General features: G+C 42.3%; 1 protein-coding gene across 1 annotated transcript; it reads left to right on the forward strand.

The window, feature by feature from the left end:
- Positions 1–549: 549 nt before the first annotated feature.
- Positions 550–9,894, forward strand: rce1a (Ras converting CAAX endopeptidase 1a). The gene is made up of 8 exons (XM_041031158.1): positions 550–871; positions 2,253–2,355; positions 2,501–2,584; positions 2,756–2,834; positions 3,057–3,224; positions 3,691–3,762; positions 3,869–3,931; positions 4,106–9,894. Exons 1-8 carry the CDS (start codon positions 702–704, stop codon positions 4,333–4,335), a joined length of 969 nt encoding a protein of 322 aa, XP_040887092.1. The 5' UTR covers positions 550–701; the 3' UTR covers positions 4,336–9,894.
- Positions 9,895–18,749: the final 8,855 nt, after the last annotated feature.

Below are 18,749 nucleotides of genomic sequence, written 5' to 3' on the forward strand. Positions count from 1 at the left end.
ACAGACCTTTTTCACAGCCGACATTTAAACTTGACCAGTAGGAAAAAGCACCCAGTGTCCCAGTTAGCCATGACAATGGACTAGCATGAACAACACTAGGACCCTGAAACTGAGGCAGCTAAAAGGAATTCAGCCGTCATTCGTACACTAGTATATATTATATGTATTATGTATTATATGTATAAGTATATCTTGGTCAAAGGATTAATTACAAGTACAGGCCAAATAGACTTTTCTGTGTACCTGCCAGTATAAGCTAAGTTTACTTGAGTCTAATTTTGTTAAGTGTATCGGATAAGTTCATCAAAAGTAGACTGAAAGCATCTTATTTTTAGTTTAAAAGCAGTAAACTAATCCAACAGAGCACTTACTAGAACAAACGAAACAAAGGATATGGAAAATGAAGAGCACCGTGAACTCCACAAGATGGCAGACATGCAACAGTAAATGCGCCGCGCCAGAAACCTCGACGGAGAAGAGGAAGAACAAGAAGAAGAAGAAGAGAAAAAGAAACATTTGATGACGTAGAAATACAGCGCCGGAGCAGCTAGCCCTCCAGCTAGCTACATTAGCTTACGTTTCGAAAGAAGAATATTGACAACTTCCCACCTCATGATGGCGGGCGTTTTATCTTGGTAGATGGTCCAGTGGCAGTCCCGGTGCCCAGTGGTTGTTTGGTTTAGTCTCAACCGGCAGTCGTCATGGCGGAGGAGGAGGATTTATTACCAAACCTCCTGACTGAGGAGGTGAAACACGGCAATGGCGACTTCGTAGCTCCAGAGGGTTTATGCTGGGTGTCAGTGCTGTCCTGTCTGCTGCTCGCTTGTTCTTATGTTGGGAGTCTGTATGTGTGGAGGAGTGACCTGCCGAGGTTAGCGAAAGCTTTGTTTGTTTGGTACATACTGAGAACAATATGGTTTATTGCACTTTGCTAACGTTACGTGATGCCGTTATGTTCACTCCGACATGATGTAGTTTGTTTTATCCACGCGTTTGTGGCTCGGCACTGAATGGTCGTTTTGCATAGAGTCACAAATATGATGTATGTTACAGAAGTCATAAACGGCACACAGGTTTACTCTGAGCATGTGCTCCTCACACTGTATGTGACAGAGACCATTAGCGCCGCTCTGTGGCCAGCAACGACCCGCTTCAGGCTCCTGACCTGGGGGCTGCAGCCATGTCTGGACTAACCTGTGTAACCAGAGCCACTCCACTCCACTCCACTCCACAACACAACACAACACACAAGGGCAGCTTTACCAACCGAACAGTGCTTCCATGCTGAAATCCTACCTGCCCCAGGTGTCAGCTAGTTTAGCTAATTTAATTAAGCTCAGCTTTGTTCAGGTATGTGCACTGTACTAGTTGTGCAAACTGAAAGGTTTTCATGGTTTTCTAGGACACTGGTCAGCAGAGTTGATACACTTTCTCACACATCAGCACCTCATTGTGAGTGATCTCATAATATGACAGAGGCAATCACCTGCTGAGTGGAATCCTCATTAAATGTGGAGCCTTTGCTATATGATGCTGTGCCACTGTACATTTTCCCTAAGGCTTAGTATGCTGAATATTGTATTTTAATAAAAATGTAATAATTTTTTCTGACCTTAGTATAAACACTCTTTATTTCAGGTCTGGCAATCCCGCAATATAAACTGACACTTTAAACTGTCTGGAGAGTAAATATGAATCTGTTGGCAGCTGGTTAGCATAACTTAGCATAAAACCTACAAACAAGGTGAAACACTTACCCTGCCAATGTCTTAAATGTAATAAAATCCACCTACTAACACCTCTTAAGCTCCCTAATAAAACTCTAGTGACTTGTTTTTTTTTTAATTGTACCAAAACAAAAGTTTAAGGGGGTTATGGGGTGGAATATTTCTTATCTGGGTGCACGTTGCCTGGCAACCAGCAAATATTCCAGGACGTCACAGGTCCAGGCAGAGAAATAGTCATATTTAAGCATTATGTAGATAGATGGGAAGTAGCTGTGTCGAAGTCAGGATACCCTGACCGAGAATGCTCTGTAGTAAAAGAATCAAAATGATACAATTTTTGAACTGAGTTTGGTGTAATAACGTGCACATAAAATAAAACAAGGCATGTCAGGGCTGGTAAAGTATTTGATTGCTATAAGTAGTTTCTGCTCAGCTGTGTCAGCTGCTCCTGTGTCCCAGTCCTCTCTGGTGGTGGTGGTGATGATGATGATTGCGTGATTATTGTCTCTACTGGTCCATTCTCAGGGATCACCCTACTGTCATAAAGAGACGCTTCACCAGTGTCATGATCGTGTCGTGCCTGTCGCCTCTCTTTGTGTGGGCGTGGAGAGAATTCACAGGTGTCAGGGTGAGTGCACATCTCAGAAGCCACTGTCTCTACATACAGCTCTGACATCTGAGGATTGAACTTATTGATCCAAGGTATACTGTTTGGTTTTGTTTTGTTTTTTTTCTTTTTTAAAAATCACTGGGTGTGTTTGTTTGTGTGTCAGACTGGCCCACCGTTACTGGCTCTCATGGGGATCCGGTTTGAGGGCCTCATCCCTGCCATTGTACTTCCCCTGGTGCTCACCATGGTAAGAAACCCTGTTTAGGCCTAAGTACGTCAGATCACATTACATGTGCCTTGAGTGACCACTTATGATTGGATCTCACTCCCCCCTCCATAAGCAAATAATCATGTACATCAATTCCGTTTGTAAAGATTCAATGTGTGTGTGTGTTTGCGTGTGCGTGTGTGCTTGCAGGTCCTGTTTCTGGGCCCCCTTATGCAGTTGGCAATGGACTGTCCCTGGAGCTTCATGGATGGGATCAGGGTAGCCTTTGGTAAGACAGCCCTCTTTCTCTCGGCGGCTTCGGGGATTTAGAGCCTTTTCAAACCATTCTACAACTTTTTATTTAAACTTTGAAGTTGTTACGTTATGTGTTGTCCAGTTTTCACCACAACTCAAAAGCTAATTTCTTAAGCATCCACATTCTATTCAATGTGAAACATGTCAGGGAAATTTAAAGAAAGTGCCTTCTCTCTGTCTTTTAACTGTCCTGCAGACCCGTGGTTCTGGATGTTGTGTTTCAGTGACATGCGCTGGTTGAGGAATCAGGTGGTGGCACCGTTAACGGAGGAGCTGGTGTTCAGGGCCTGCATGCTGCCCATGTTGGTGCCCTGTGCTGGCCCTTCTATTGCCATCTTCACCTGCCCTCTCTTCTTCGGAGTGGGTGAGTTCTGACAACATCAGGGTTCGTAAGACGGCAGCTTTTACTTTCTCTCTCGGCTGCGTGGAAATGTGATGGTTTTCACATCCCAGATGATAAACACACGCATTGAGGTTTGTCGGTGAAAGATAAAAGTCATGAACAGGACATCAGTAATATTTATCTGCTTATTAATATAAAAAATATAGATAAGACATGCACCTGACCAACTGGGGGCAAAACACAGTATCCACCTCAAATATATACATATATACTATGAAGCAGGTTTAGGGGTTAGCTTCAGGTTTGACTATGGCTTTTCATGGTTATGACTTTGGTTCACTTCTTACCGGGTTGCATCGCCGTGGCAACTTATGCTGCACACATAACCTGCTTCAGAGGATCAGATCATAACCTGTCAACGCCCTCACTACTGACCAATCAGATGGCTGTAATCACTTGGTTTCTAACGCTGTCGCCTGCCTTGCAGCTCACTTCCACCACGTCATCGAGCTGCTGCGCTTCAGACAGGGGACGCTGTCAGGCATCTTCCTCTCTGCAGGTAAGAACTTAACACTCTTTGTGACTGTATCACACGGGAGACCAGGAGACACAGTAGTAGGAAGACTCTGATGATGGACTGTCTTTTGTTTTTTGGTCTATAACAGTGTTCCAGTTCTCCTACACAGCAGTGTTTGGGGCCTACACTGCCTTTATCTTCATCCGAACAGGTGAGGAGCTTTCATTTACATCTTACACTTTACAAAGTTACACCTAGGGGCCCCAGGACCAATCTTTACATTTGATTGTTTTCACACCAAAAGCTATGGATTACAGAACTTTGCTGTCGTTACCCATACTGTAAATCAGCAGTGTTAATGTGTCCTCCTTACTGTGTGTTCCAGGTCACCTGATGGGCCCAGTCCTCTGCCACTCCTTCTGTAACTACATGGGTTTCCCCGCCATCAGCACAGCCCTGGAGCATCCCCATCGCCTCACCGTCCTCTCCTCCTACATGCTCGGGGTCCTCCTCTTCCTCCTCTTCCTCTTCCCCTTCACCGACCCCTCCTTCTACGGCCTCCCCACACCGGTCTGCACACTTACCTCTTTCCCCAGCTCCCTCTGCCTTTCCTGATCACTCACCCAACCCCAAACACACACACACATACACACACATTTGATGAAGCAGTAGAGGGTGTTTTTTTTTTTTTTTTTGCCAAGTTAGAGATCAGGTCAGGTCTAGTTTGGACCGACAGCGCTGACAGCCATGTGGGGCTACTTTTGCCACGGAGAGGTGTGGAGCCATTTCCTACGGTCTGTGGACCCTCGATATGTCAAGACATTTACACGACATACGTAAGTGAATCAGCTGAAGCTCTGACACAGAACGACTCTGTTTGGGTCGGTGCGATTCACCGTCTGCTTTTCCGAGGACAGATTCTAAAGTAATCGTGGGGCCACGCCACCACCCACAAATGTGATTGTAGTGTAGATATGCGCAACACGGAAGCACCGTTCCTCCTCAGATCCTCTTACGCTGGTAGATCTCATCGACTTCTGATGAAGCGTCATAATATACCATTTTGGTGTACTCAGTTTCCACTCAGCCTGCCTCGTCTTTTTAAAGGATAATTTCAGTTTATTTTCACGTTGGTTTTATTTTTTGTAGTTTTAGGCCATCGTTCAGTCGTTGGCTGTAATACCAGTGTATTACAATGGTAATCAGTATTGGTCAAACTTAAAGTTCTCTAGTTATTATCAAAATTTCAGATGAGCTCATTTTCAGTTTGAACTCCAAATAAAGTGGTTTTGATGATCTAGCTAATCATAAAATCGGTTTTTGCTTTGGGACTGGTCTTGATTGAAGTACTGGGTTTCAGGCAGGGTTAGGGGCCATTTTGCTAAGTAAACCTTTTGGTTTGGGTTCACTTTGGGTTATTTTAAAATGGTCAGCTAAAATGATCAGCTACCAACGAAACACAGCCCTTACCACAAACTTAGCGTGTCTTGTGTTAGGATTCTTGTTCAACGGAAACTGCTGTAGCTGCACTGGAGCACGGGAATGAACCAGTAGGGCAAAATGGTTGCAGGAATACGATCTATGTCACAAATAGGTTTTTTTTTTATGTTATATTTTTAACGGTGACATTTCAGATGGATTTCTTCTTTATCTGAATTCAGACTCCAGGACTTTGCTGTTGTAGAGAATCATTTTTGCTTGAGTCGGCCATTGTTCAGTAGGTGAAGAGATATATTAATGGTTATTTATATACCTCTGCATGTTTCAGTGCTGGTAGTTTGTTATTTTGTTGGTGAAGGTGGGTGATGGGATAGTTTATCGGGGGGAGGGTGGGGGGGGGGGGGGGGGTCGCACTGTTCCTAATGCCTGAAACATACTCTATGTAAGTCCACAGGGCTGCTGTGACAGTTTTAAACAACCAAATATGAGCACAAATCAAAGCAGATAGTTTAGAAGTCACAACCTCCATCAGTCGCAAACCTGTTTGCTGACACTTACCTACCGGGCGAAGCAGGCGACTGCTCTGGGAGCCTGAAATCCCCAAGCTCATTGAGTGGGTTGGGTTACGTTAATTTGTGCTGCTTATAGTGTTTTTTCCACACCTGTTGGGTTCGCTTAAAACGAACCCTGGACTGTTTAGGGTGCTCTGACGAGGGTCTTGAACTGTGCCTGTACACTCTGTGTACTTTGGTACTGAACCCAATGTAAAGTGCGTGACAAATGGTTGCCTTGGTCCAGACCGAATACACCAAACTACAGGTGTGAAAGTGTCTAAAACTACAGTAGTAACAGAGGCCTGTCTTCTGAAGGTGCTGCCTTTAAACTCCGATTAAACAGCGACATATTTTCAGACATGATAAGTGTCTGTGTTCGTGTCCTTACACAGAGTATGTTTTGGTCGTAAAGCTGGATATTGATAAATGTGCTTTTTCATTCCATTCCAGACGTCGTTTTCATAGGCGCTCACGGTTTCTAAACCAGTCACTATTAAAACTTTGGTTCTACGATTTTTTAGGTTGTCTTTTACACAGTACATCTGCTCCCATTCTCTTTTACTTCCGTTATATAATGCTACTAATTGAAGGGAGCGCAAGACCCCAACCCTCAGGTGTAGTTTAATAGAGACAACAAATGCTCTAGCCACTGCATGGCATGCTGCTACTTGATATTTTTAATATAGAGCCAGGAAAAGTCATTTGTGTCTCCACATTTACACAAACTTGAACGACTGTTCTCTGTTTTTGGAAACACAACTTTTGCCGTAATTTTCCATGCTACCAAGATTTGACACTGTGGCAGCTGTCGCTCTTTCCAGAAATTTAATTTGAATGAATTAGTAAGAGCACCTCTTTTGAGGAACCCCTGTGTTTCTACAACAGGAACCAGGGTCTAAACTAAGTTCTGGGAGGAGATCATTTTAATACCCCCCCCCCCCCCCCCGCCAAAAAAAAAGTCCCCTGCTTTTTCCAAAAGTTCAGGAACTTTTTGGGGTGGGCCTCGCAGTGCGAAAACGTTGCTGACAGGTCAAGTATGCTAACATTTTCCCCAACATTGTTATGCACCTGGCACTTTTAAAAAAACAAAACAAAAAAAAACAAAACTGCAAACACGTACTTGTAGTTTGTGGTTTACTGTCACCAGAATGGAGCAGCCCAAGAGATTTATATATAGTTTTATATGTCATCATCATTCTGTTTTGTCAAATCGTGCTTCATAGTTTGCTGGATATTTTACCTCTATGGAAGTGCTTGGACATGAGTTCTTGGGAAACTGAGACTTTTGTTGGAAAAGCATCACAAACTAACGGGTGACTTCAGATTTGTTGTGGTTCTGTAAGGTAGTTGTACTTTGAAAAGGCGGCAAATGACAATTTTTTTGTTTCGATGCATGGATCAGATCGTTTGGTATCTTGGTTATCTGTCCACCGTGGCTAATATTTAGTCTTAAAGGTGCCCTGTGTACTGGTTTTAAGCTTTTCCACTGATGGCAACAAGGCCGGAAGAAACAGCAACATGCTAACATCAAAGCCAGGGAAGGAGAAGACTGCTAACTAGAAAACATGGATGTAAACAAAGCAGGAAGGAAAATACATTCAGCACTTATGTTAGCGCTGAACAATACCTGCAATGTGTTTTGGTGAGAGATACTGAATTCAAACAGATCTCTCTTTGTTTACAAGAAAACTCCACAGGGGCACCTTTAACATAGAGGACAACCAAAGCCTCGTTGGCCTATAAGACAAGGGCACATAATTATACCCCACATTCTAATACTACTTTTAATTAACAATTAACAATCAACAGAGACAGTCCTAAATTGGAACCAGACCTAAAAAAGTGAGCTTTCAGTTTTCATTTTACTTAGACATTTGGTTTTTGGACAGTTGTACGCGCCAGACTTCTGTGCAATCTTGTTATATTCACATGCTCTGGAAGGAATTTCTGGGTACATCACTGACTTTTTTTTTTTCTTTCAATGTTGTTATTTGATTTTTGAGTGGAATCATGGGCACAACCAGGCGGCATTTCTTGCTGTGAAACAACTGAACTGTTGACACGCTTGATGAGCATTGTGATTGACTCCCTCTCACGCTACTTGTTGAAGCCATTTATAGCTTAAAGTTGGCGACATTTAAGGCACTTGAATCATCCAAGAGTGATAGAAAGAACTCAAAATGGCAAAAACACTATAAGCTATACTCATACTGTGAAGGAGAGGTGGGCTGCTTTGTGTCTTCAGCAATAAATTCTGTATGTGGGGAAGTTTTTGGGTTTATTTTATGTTACTGAGCAGTTAAGGAGTAGACTCTGGATAAAACAGGGCCATATATATATTCTGGACAGTTAAATAATTTTTGGCAGTTCATTGTTGAAGTTTACAAACCCTTGGCAGGTAGCATATTTTGATGTGTGTTGTACTGTACTTACCTGAAGCTGCCAGCAGAGGCCATCAGAGCACTTTGTGGGAGGTAGAGCTGCTGAGGGGAAGCGAGGACCTCTCAGTTCTGTTTTATCAGCCTGTCTGACATCAGTCATCCATCACTGGAAAACCAATTCACTCTTAACTTATTTTTCCTTTAGCTTCCTTACGCAGTTTAACCCCAATAGAGGAGACTGGTGCAGAGTGGAGGAAGCCTGTGGTGAGACTCTCACTGATGCTAGTTTCCTAGTTTTTCGTCACTTCTGCCCTCCATACGCTTTTTTTTTTTTTCTGAACTTCTCTGTGTTTTCTTTCCTCCTAATCTCGGCTATGGTTATGGTGCTCCAAATTGATCATGGAGAAGTTAAAATACACCTCTACTTCGAACCTACTTGAAGTCGCTATGTGTGAATTTTATGATACGTGTAATAATAGCATCAGGCTTTTCCCTAGCGTTGTGGATCCTCCCCATTATTTGAAGAAAAACCAAACATTTTCACATCATTTTGGACCATTATCATTACAATATTTACAAGAACTACACGGGTTGCTTCCAAAAGATACACAAAGGCAAATGGACTTGCTTGAGGTTCTTGAAGTTATTTCACCTCCCATCCAAAAGACTTCTTCAGTTCTGACGGACTGGTAGGGAATCCAGGTATTTACCTAGAATCGTTGAGGTCACATGAGTTGTTGTCCCAAGTCGTCGACCCCACAATAAAGTAAATACCTGAATTCCCCACCAGATGAGAGATAAAAGGTCTTCTGGAACCTCAAGCAAAGTCCAGTTGCCTTTGTATAGCTTTTGGAAATAAAGGTCAAATGTAGACATTTCCCGATGCAGAACGAAAGGCACAATACAATAAATATGTTCTCTTTTTTCTCTTTGGAGCGCCATTTTCTAAATGACAACAGTCACTTCCTGTGGAATTAGATACATCACTTTGTCAAGCTTCGTATGTATGCAATTTCAATTCCCCGGTCAATTCCCCAAACCCTTTATGTTTTAAGTTGTCCATTGAACCCTTAACTGAATCCACCAGTCAACTAATAAGATTTGTTGCTGTGAAAAGAGGCCCCAGTCAGGGTTGCCCCCTGTTCTCCCTTCATTTCTGTTCCAGTAAACTCAACAGTAATGTGAGAGCTCATGTGTTGTTCCACCACAGACTCTACAGTTCACCCAAACTCTCCACATGTTACTGACTCACTCAGAATACTTATCCTTTGGGGGGTCCTGGGGGAATCCCGTTTCCTGTCACTAACTTAACCTCAGATATTTTCGGGACATTTATAAGACGAACCTTCGCTGGTGTAAGACGAAAAACCCTTCATATTTCTTTTTTTCTCCCCCAAACAATACACTCCCCCAACAATTACACATTAGCATTTGTTGCTGTTGTAATAATATGCAGAGAGCAAGCATCGACGGAGACTGCAGAGTCTATTTTTGCTAAGGGTTATAGCAGCTCCCTTATTTTAATGTACAACACCCAGAGGACATATTTCAACTGTGCATTTTCAGAACTTGTGAAATAGCGAATCAGCCGGTGAAACCGAAACTCCACAGATGTTTATTTTGAAGCACTATATTTTGTAATCAGATCTATTTTGGTGACAGGAACAGATATGTGTACAGAAATGCGCATGTATTTTATTCTCACTGTGTCACACTTGTACAATTCCAGTCTGAGACGACAGAACCGTGTTTTAGTACGACAATCTTTTACAGAAAACTTGATCGCTGCAAAATATCTATTTGTAAATAATAATAATAAAAAAAAGTCATTTTATACATGTTTCAGTGATTGTGCTTTTATTACTGCCCCATTAACCGAATGCCTTGACGCTTTCGTCGTCTTTGGCTTTGGATCTTGATTCGACAGTGAACCATTTCTCCTCATACGTCATCAACATTACATTTCATTTCAATCAGAAAAGTGAGCACAATACAAAAAGTCTTTCATGATTAGACTCCATTGAGACATCATCCTTTGAAGAGGGTGGAGTGGTGGTGATGGTGAGGACCTTTTGATGAGGTCCATGATCTGATGAAAACTGGAGGTGATCGGGGAGGAGGAGGGGGAGGGCTCACAGAGGCTGTGCCAGAATCGGATTGGCTTAACTGACTTTGGCAAAGCTTTCATTTCATAACAGACAGTAAAAAAACCCAAAAAACTACATCAACACCAATCAAAGGGTGTAGGGGGCAGCAGAATTATTATACAAAGACTCAAACTTCATCCATTTCACATCCTAACTTTAAGGGTCCCAGTGTTTTTTGGACTACTTATGGGGCCCAAGGGTCCATCTAATCCTTTAACAACCTTTTTCCATATTTTTCAAAGTATTGTTAATATAAAAATATTGATTAATACAGTTTTAAAATCAGAGTTAAGCATCCCGGTCAGCAATACTAAGCTCAACACCTGTTCTCTGCCATTAAGGTTATAAGGTTGTAGAACTATGTAAATGTCATTTAACAGTAGTACAAGTACGGAAAATTATTAAACCAACCAAGTAATGTCAGTTACGCAGTATCTGGGTGGTTTGCTAAGTGGGCTTTTCTAACACATCACTGGTTTGGTCATATGGATTGAATTTTACAGCTCTTGTCATACCTCCACTTCCAGATGTTCCAGATGAAGTTTATTATCTCCAGTCCTTTTGGAGTTTTTTTTTTTTTTTTTTTTTTAGGAAGGGAACATGCTGACTGACAGCTGAGAGAGTCAGGAAATGAAGTACACAGTGTCTTGCTGTGTTTTGCGCTGCAGAGGGAGAGAAAAAAAAAACTAAAAGGTACAGGATTTTTCAACCTGTGCCTTTCCAATGTGGAGCTTAACCCCTGACCACTGCTATACCTTTAGCTCGTTTACACCATTATTTCCTGTATCTTCTCCTTCTGAGGGCCATTAAAACTGATTTAGTTCGTTCTCTGATTAAAAAAAAATAAATCTTTGACCTTTGTTACAAGAAATTGTTGAATTAATTGGATTAATTAATGGCTCCATCATTATCTCCAGTCTTAAATTCATCCATCCTCCTCTTCCTCCTCCCTCCTCTGACTCTTTCCATTTTCCATTCCATCTCCTCAGTGCCCCCCCTCCCAAATCCTCCATCCATCTTCTCCCATCTCCCCCCCTCTATCCCCTCCATCTCCTCTGTCCGAATCACTCAGCTTCAGCAGAAAACAATCAAAGGTGCATTTAAAGTGGAGGGAATTAAAATAGCCTCGAGAGAGCCTCAGCGGCTCAAAGAGAGGAAAGTCAGACTAGTGATTATCAATTTCATGTCATTAAACAGTGAGTGGAAAGGGCAGACGTTCGTCTCGTGCTGCTTTGATATTCTCTCCGGAGATGTTGTTTTATTTGAAAGACTGGATAAGAAAGGAGGTCCTGATGTCTGTCTGGCTCTATAATTGTGGGACATTTTGTAAATGTAAATGCAAATAATAGAGTAAAATGTGAAACGAAGTATCACTTGATGAGGACGACGGAGGAGCGGAATTAATTAGTAATTCTTTTCACTCTGAGTCAAAAGTGTGTTTTCCTGATGAGGAAAACATACTTTTTTCCTGATTTCACATTTAAATTCACTTTAAATTTTAAAATCAATCAGGCGATCCTTCATTTTGATCATTTTATTTATTTATTGTGCTTTACATGATGAGGTAAGTCGGTAACAGCAACAAGATATGTTCATTTTGTGATGTAACAAGATACAAGAAAAGTTTGTAGTGAAAACAGAATAGTGGGGCCAACAGTTTGCTGACACCAAGTGGGAGATGTTGAGTAAAGAGCTGAAAACAACATAGAGGATGCGCATAATTGCATTCTGAAGAAAGAAAAAGGAGCGAACAAACCGCCGACGGATCGCTGAGGAATGTAACCAAGGTGGAAATGAAGCAGAAGGAGAGCACCTGTGTGGATGGCATCTGAGAGGGGCGACACAAAAGGAGTGTCAGGGTTTGATGTTTGTTTTATTGTTCTTTTTTTTCTTCTTCCCTCTCCTTTGTCTTCAAAGGTTATCGCTGAGACAAAAAAAAAAAAAACAAAGTGGATTGAAAATTAAAAGAAGAGTGAGTGAGTCCCCATGTGCCCTTTGAAATTAACCAGGCCATTTTCAAGTTGGGGCAGGAGGGTCAGGGAATTACAATTAGGAGACTGACATGAACTGTTCTTCCTGCTTTGCTGATTGCAATTTTTGGTTTAAATGACATGACGGCAATGCTGCAATATTATGTTTTTCCGCTTTCCTGTTCATCACAGATAATAAAATATTAGCATCCTGATGTGTCCTTCTGACAGTATCTGTCATTATTAGATACTGTAGGTGGTGTAAATCTTCTCCAGTCCCTGACAGAGGTGTTGTATCTGGTTGTTGTATCTCCCACTGGGGTTTCCCCCTGTAATGAAACACCCCAGCTGTCCTCACCTCATGTTATCTCTTCTCCCCACCCTCACCGCACACAACATACGCGGCTGTAATGGCGTCATTCTCATCTCCAGGTTCAGTAAATAAACCGGGGCCCGGGTCTTGGAGATAGTGGCCACTTGGCAGGTTATGAACATTGTTTGCTTAACCCACTGCCTTTCTGCCCGGTACCTTCCTTTCTCCCTCTTACAGCCGTCTCAGTATGTGCAGGTATAGACACAAATATACACACAGTCTCTATCTAACATGTGAGCATAACCCTTGTCTACATACCATCATGATCTCAAGACAAGCTGGTCTCAGGCTTGTTATTATATCTGCTCACACTGTCGGACACACTCAACACTCACTGTGGTGCAAATGTGTGTGAAGAGAGTCAAAGGGACCAGATGAATGTGAATGTGTGTGTTGACTCTTGGAAAAAGAGAGAGAAAAAAACAAGAGTATCCATCTCCCAGGACACAGTTTCATTAGACAAGGGGGCAGAAGATACACAGTGTTCACATGACCTTTGTTTATGTGTGGATAGCCACGGCTCCTCTCTGCAGGATGAAAAATATGCTTAAGGAACGCCCGCCTGCTTGGATTAGGCTCCTCAGTCCATCTTTGTGATCGTGTTTAAGAGCCACGGCTGGGGAAAAGAAAAGCATTAGGGCAGGCATGGAATGTGGGTCTGATTTATCTTGTACGGGAGCTGTCCCACAGTTTTTTTTTGGGAACGGCGAGTTTGTTTCGCTTTCACGTTTCTGCGTAACAAGAACCAGATCTGGAAGCAGTAGGAAACTGCGAGACGAATTCTTCCAAATGCTTAACCTCACACAGCTTTATGCTTTTTTGAATTAGCAATACACCCAAGTCTCATCTGGGTTGTGCTACAGCAGTAAGTTCATGCAACTAACCTTGTTTTTACACTGGGGAGGGTCATGGGTCGCCTCATACAGCAACCTTACAGCCTTACAGAGAATGTTGATACTGGTGATGATTCTGCAAATCATCATGTAACTACATGCAGGGAAATGCGTGGTACATGGTTAAGGTTGTGGAAAGACAGGGGTTGCAAACACACACCCACCAGAAACTCTCACGCTCAAATTCATGCCTTAGAACTACAGCAAAATTTCTTGACCATGCTAACCATCGGGGGGAATCTAGAGTACTTATAATGGACAAAGCTAACAAGTTAGCTTATATCATATTCGTAAGCTGAGGTCTCAGGTTGATTTAGCAAAGCAAACAGCTCAGGGGGTGCTCCTGCAATAACACCATCAAGTGGCTTTGGAAAGTGTGATCTGACCTGTCACCTCTATCCCTGCAGCAGCTGGGGGCCTCCCTCTGAACTGAGGGTAAACGGACGTGTATTCATGCTAATTTAATTTAGAAAGAATCTATGCTCTGGTATGCAGTAAAGACGACCTCAACCTTTTTCCACCGTCGTTGATTATATCTTCTTATTAACAGGAAGTACCCCAGGCAGATACCTGCTATTGAGATTGCTGGGGCTGCAAACTTGTGATCTAAGGTAGGTCGAGCACAAGGTTGGAGAGTTGTTCAAAATGTACAATTCCAACGACCTCAGGAGGCACTGAGCACATAAACACAGAAGACCAGGTTTTTCCTCCACAGACTCACAGAGTGGTAACGTAATCTGCAGGGCTAGGATTTCCTAAACCAAAGCACCAGTGTAGTGGAAGCTTTAATGGAGATCCAGCCAGCACAGCATTACTGTTGCGGTAGCAACACCATATCAGCTTTCTGCCAAATGCAGGAAGGTTCTCTGTTAGATATAACCACCATTAGTCTCTAGGTCATGGGCGTAGCACAAAAATCTGGGATCCTTTACCAAGATTTATTGAAGCTCCATATGTGTTTGTGTAAAAACACTGTGTGTCAAACGATTCATTCATCCATTATCTATACTGCTTATCCTCTTAGGGGTCACATGGGTGGGTGGGTTTTGTGGGGTGGGGAGGTTGGAACCAATCCCAGCCAACTTAGGGCAAGAGGTGGGGTACACCACAGGGGCTGTCATATAGAGACAACCATGGACTGTGGGAGGAAGCCAGAAAACCAGGAGGGAACCCACGTAAGAACATGAACATGTAAACTCCACACAGAGAAGCCGCTGCCAGTGAATTTGAACCCAGAACCTTCTCGCTGGGATGCGACAGTGAGGAGCACCAGTTCTTCTGTGGATTTAGTCTGTCTCATTGTCTCCTGTCTCTTCATGGGATCCCGGACTGATTCCATGATGCTGAGATCAGTGCTCTGTGGGGGCCACAACATCTGTTGCAGATTCTACGTCTTGCCTCTGAAGATAGTTCTTTATGCATTATTTTTATTCATCATAAACAGACACCATGAACATATTGTTTGCCTTCTGTAATTTTACAAATTGTGGAGGTCTTCTTCTATGAGTAATGATTATTCCAGAGACATAACAAGCGTTCCAGCGCTTACATAAATAAAGATGTCACGTCTTTATTGACATGATGTCTCCTTGTCAAAAACAGCCCCCTTGCTCCCAGCCTAAGTGGACGGACAATGGGTGACGGGAATCAGAACAGGACGTATATGAGGCTTCTGTCAGCCTCTGAGTGTCCTCCACAAACACTTGAATTCACTGCAGCGAGGAAGAACATGTACCTTATAATGAAATGAGGTCTGTGCAGTGTGCTCCCAGCACAGACATATAGAGCTTTGTATTTCAAGAGGTTTGTTATGTTGTCTTGTTTTTCATCAGTGTGTTGTTACAACTGCACAGACAGAAGGAAAACAGGTTTGCTCTACTTTATCAGGACATGTTCTGGACATCTATCCTAGTCCATTTTATTCAGAATATATGATAAATTTGTGTTAATATGTGTACTTTGAGAACATTTTATACAAAACATTCTCTTGACAAGGGACCAATGAAGCAAAGGCTTATTAAAAAAAAAAAAAAATGCCAACAGTTGGAGACTAAAATTCCAGTTTTGCACTTCCTGGATCTTGTTTTCATAGTCTACGAATTTCATTTTAACATCATAATCGTATTCACGCAGTGGTTAGCACTGTTGCCTCACAGCAAGAAGGTTCTAGATTTGAATCTGCCGACTCTAAATTGTCCATAGGTGTGAATGTGAGCATGAATGGTTGTTTGTCTCTATATGTCAGCCCTGTGATAGACTGGGGACCTGTTCAGGGTCCACTGGGACTGGCTCCAGCCCCCCTTTGAGAATCAGTAGCCACTATATTTCAGTATTGACCTATTAGAACTAGACTTGACAACAACCTTTAAATGTCATTATTACTCAGATAACTGATTACTCGCTCATCACCAATAACTCAATATCATAAACATACAATAAACTAATCACTAATAATCATATTCTGTCAAATAAACCCAGCGAAGTCAAGACATTGTTAATTTTAAAAGCTTTTGATGCATCTTGTACCAAAAGTGTCACGCTTTTCTCTTTAGTGTGAACAGGCAGTCCTGTGTCTGAAACAACTGTGGACTCAACCTCGTCCTTGCGTCCACTCGGTACCTCACAGTGACGATCAACACTGAGTGGTCCTTCTCTTGCACTGATATTACTCAGTGATTTAAGTCAGGGAACATCTCAATATTCTGTTTCTGTGTCTGAACCCTGATAGACGAGATGATATCACAGGGAAATAGATGAGCTCTGAAGTGGAAGTGTAGACCTTTTCAGCACAGGCCAAGACTACTGAGACAGTTTCAGTAATTGTAAATCTTTCAGACCAGTGCAGAAGTGTGCTCAAAATGAGGGTTTTTTTCTATTGCATATTTGCATTGAATAACATAATAATCCATCCATGCAGCCATTTTTTTTTTATTCCTCCTGCTTTGAATTGACTCAGTAACGCACAGAGTGATAGATTTGAGGGTACTGTTGGTAACAAACTGCTGTGCAGTGTTAATGATAGTTATTTTCCCTGCTGTGTGCCTGTTGACATTTTTGTGAGTCCTGAAATTGTGTCTGACAGGTATGATCAAACGCCGGGGTCCCCACCCATCCAGATCTGTGGGCGGGAGCATCCAGTAGAGGCAGCCTCGCATCGTGGAACAGATAAGCTCAGGAGATCTCACCTAATTTACACACACACTACTTGAGCAGCATGGCATAAGTAAACACACATTCACACACAGCACATCAGAGACAACAGTATCTGAATCACTGCAGCCACCATGACAGGTCGTATCAATTGCTTTTTATGTTTTTTAGGCAATAACTTAAGCGTTACATTCTCTTAGGCTTGGCCATAGAGGCTTTTATTTTGATTAGCTTTGTTTCGTTTTTAAAAAAGCAACACAATAATTATTTAATTCCTACTTCATACTTATTTATTTCAATCAGAAGAGACTTATAAGAAGCAAGAAAGAAATTGCATCTCTAGTATAATATATGTGAAATCTCCCATTCCCATTCACTGTGGCTCTTGATGCTAGGAGACAACCTGCTGCTGCTGCTGCTGTAACGTCTGCGGACAGATGGAAACGCTTTCTGCTCCGCAGCATCAGCCTCATCTTTCATGCTTATCATCTGCCACGCTCCGCTGCCTGCCTGTTGCAGTGCATGACAGCTTGTGATGAGCCCATCTTTATGAAACACGGTGCTGTTCACCTGTCATCATTGATATCACAGCATGGCAGCTTGGAGTGCGAGTGTGTGTTGGCCTTTATTCCTCATGGTTGTCTGGTGTTTACAGCATGGCAGCTTAACTAGAAAGGCCCTTAACAATGGGCTGTCTGCCTCTTTGTCTTTATGAGTGAGTGGCTGAAAGACTAAAAGCTCCACTGACGTTCAGAAGCCACCTGTATCATTACAGCAGCCTCTGATGTGGTTTTCGACAGAGGTTCTCAGCCTGGGGTCTGGACACAAATGGCTTGGTCATATAATGATAGTTTAGTTTAGTTCAGTTTATTTTACATAATGAGAAGGACCTTAATCCCATTTTGTTGTTTTTGGTTGATTTTTTTTAATTTAAGATCTTTCTAAACATGGTTCTCTGAACAAACCCAGTTCAGACCTGGTATTAACATGCATCTTGGGTGATCCTATCACAAGCGGACAGCTCTAAGTACAAGTGTGAATGCACGCAAGACACATTGAGGATGCATTTCAGACGTGATCACTCAGGCCAAATTCAAAGGTGGTCTGGGCCACATATGGCCACTTATTTTTTTTTTTTTAGCAGTCTGAATGCAAATGTGTCCTGGACCACGTTGAAGAACCGCCTGCATCCTCTGTCTGAGCGGATGCATGTCCCCATTTGTAAACAAATACATGTTGTACAAATCGTGTAGGCTGGCTTTGTCTGAAAATTTTGGAAAGCACATCAAACTATTTGGTTTGCCTGGAACACGCCAGGGAATAGATCCGAGTCTGTGTAGTTTTGAGTTCTTCTTCTTTTACCTTCTGTTGGACTAAGAATGGGAAATGCATCTCTGCCTCCATGAGCAGCAGTGAGTGTTTCCAGCAAGTACTTTATGAACCGTTTTTTTACCCTAGGTTGCACCTTTCAGGCTGCACACTGTCTGCCCTACTAGCAGGTGAGAGAAAGACCTGCAGACATTGCTCAGGGTTGAAAAAGTAATTTGATCTCTCATGCATACATGCAAAGAGAAGTCCAGAGAACAGACCAGACAGAGAACAAAGACACAGACTCGGACACAAACACTGGCAAGGACAGAGGGAAACAACAAGACTTAAATACACTGGGCAACAGGTGAAAGCGATTAGGGCGGGGCAGACAATCACAAATGGCGGGAAACTAGTCAAAGACAGGATGTAGAACAAGACAAGATAAACAAGGGCTATAACTTCAAAATAAAACAGGAACTACTAACAAAACTAAAACTAAACAAGAATCCAAAAAGGTCCAAAAGTCCACAAAAGAGTTCAAAATAAAACGAAATGGTTCAGAAAACAGCCCCTTAGGGGCTAGTCATGACAGGAAACGCATTTCTGATACACAGTTCGCTTGTTTTGTTTCTTGTTAATCACTGGATAATTTTACTCTATGATATTCAAATAAAACAAGAGAAAAAAAATCACAATTTGGGTACTGATCGCAGTCATACTGTACAGGAACTGCAAGAAGAGATTTCCTAATTTCAAAGGCCAAAAAGGTAGTGCTAAATAGACCAAAGTGTCATTCATGGATTGATAAAC

The sequence above is a fragment of the Toxotes jaculatrix genome, chromosome 23, assembly GCF_017976425.1.
Source record: "Toxotes jaculatrix isolate fToxJac2 chromosome 23, fToxJac2.pri, whole genome shotgun sequence".
Taxonomy (NCBI): Eukaryota; Metazoa; Chordata; class Actinopteri; family Toxotidae; genus Toxotes; species Toxotes jaculatrix.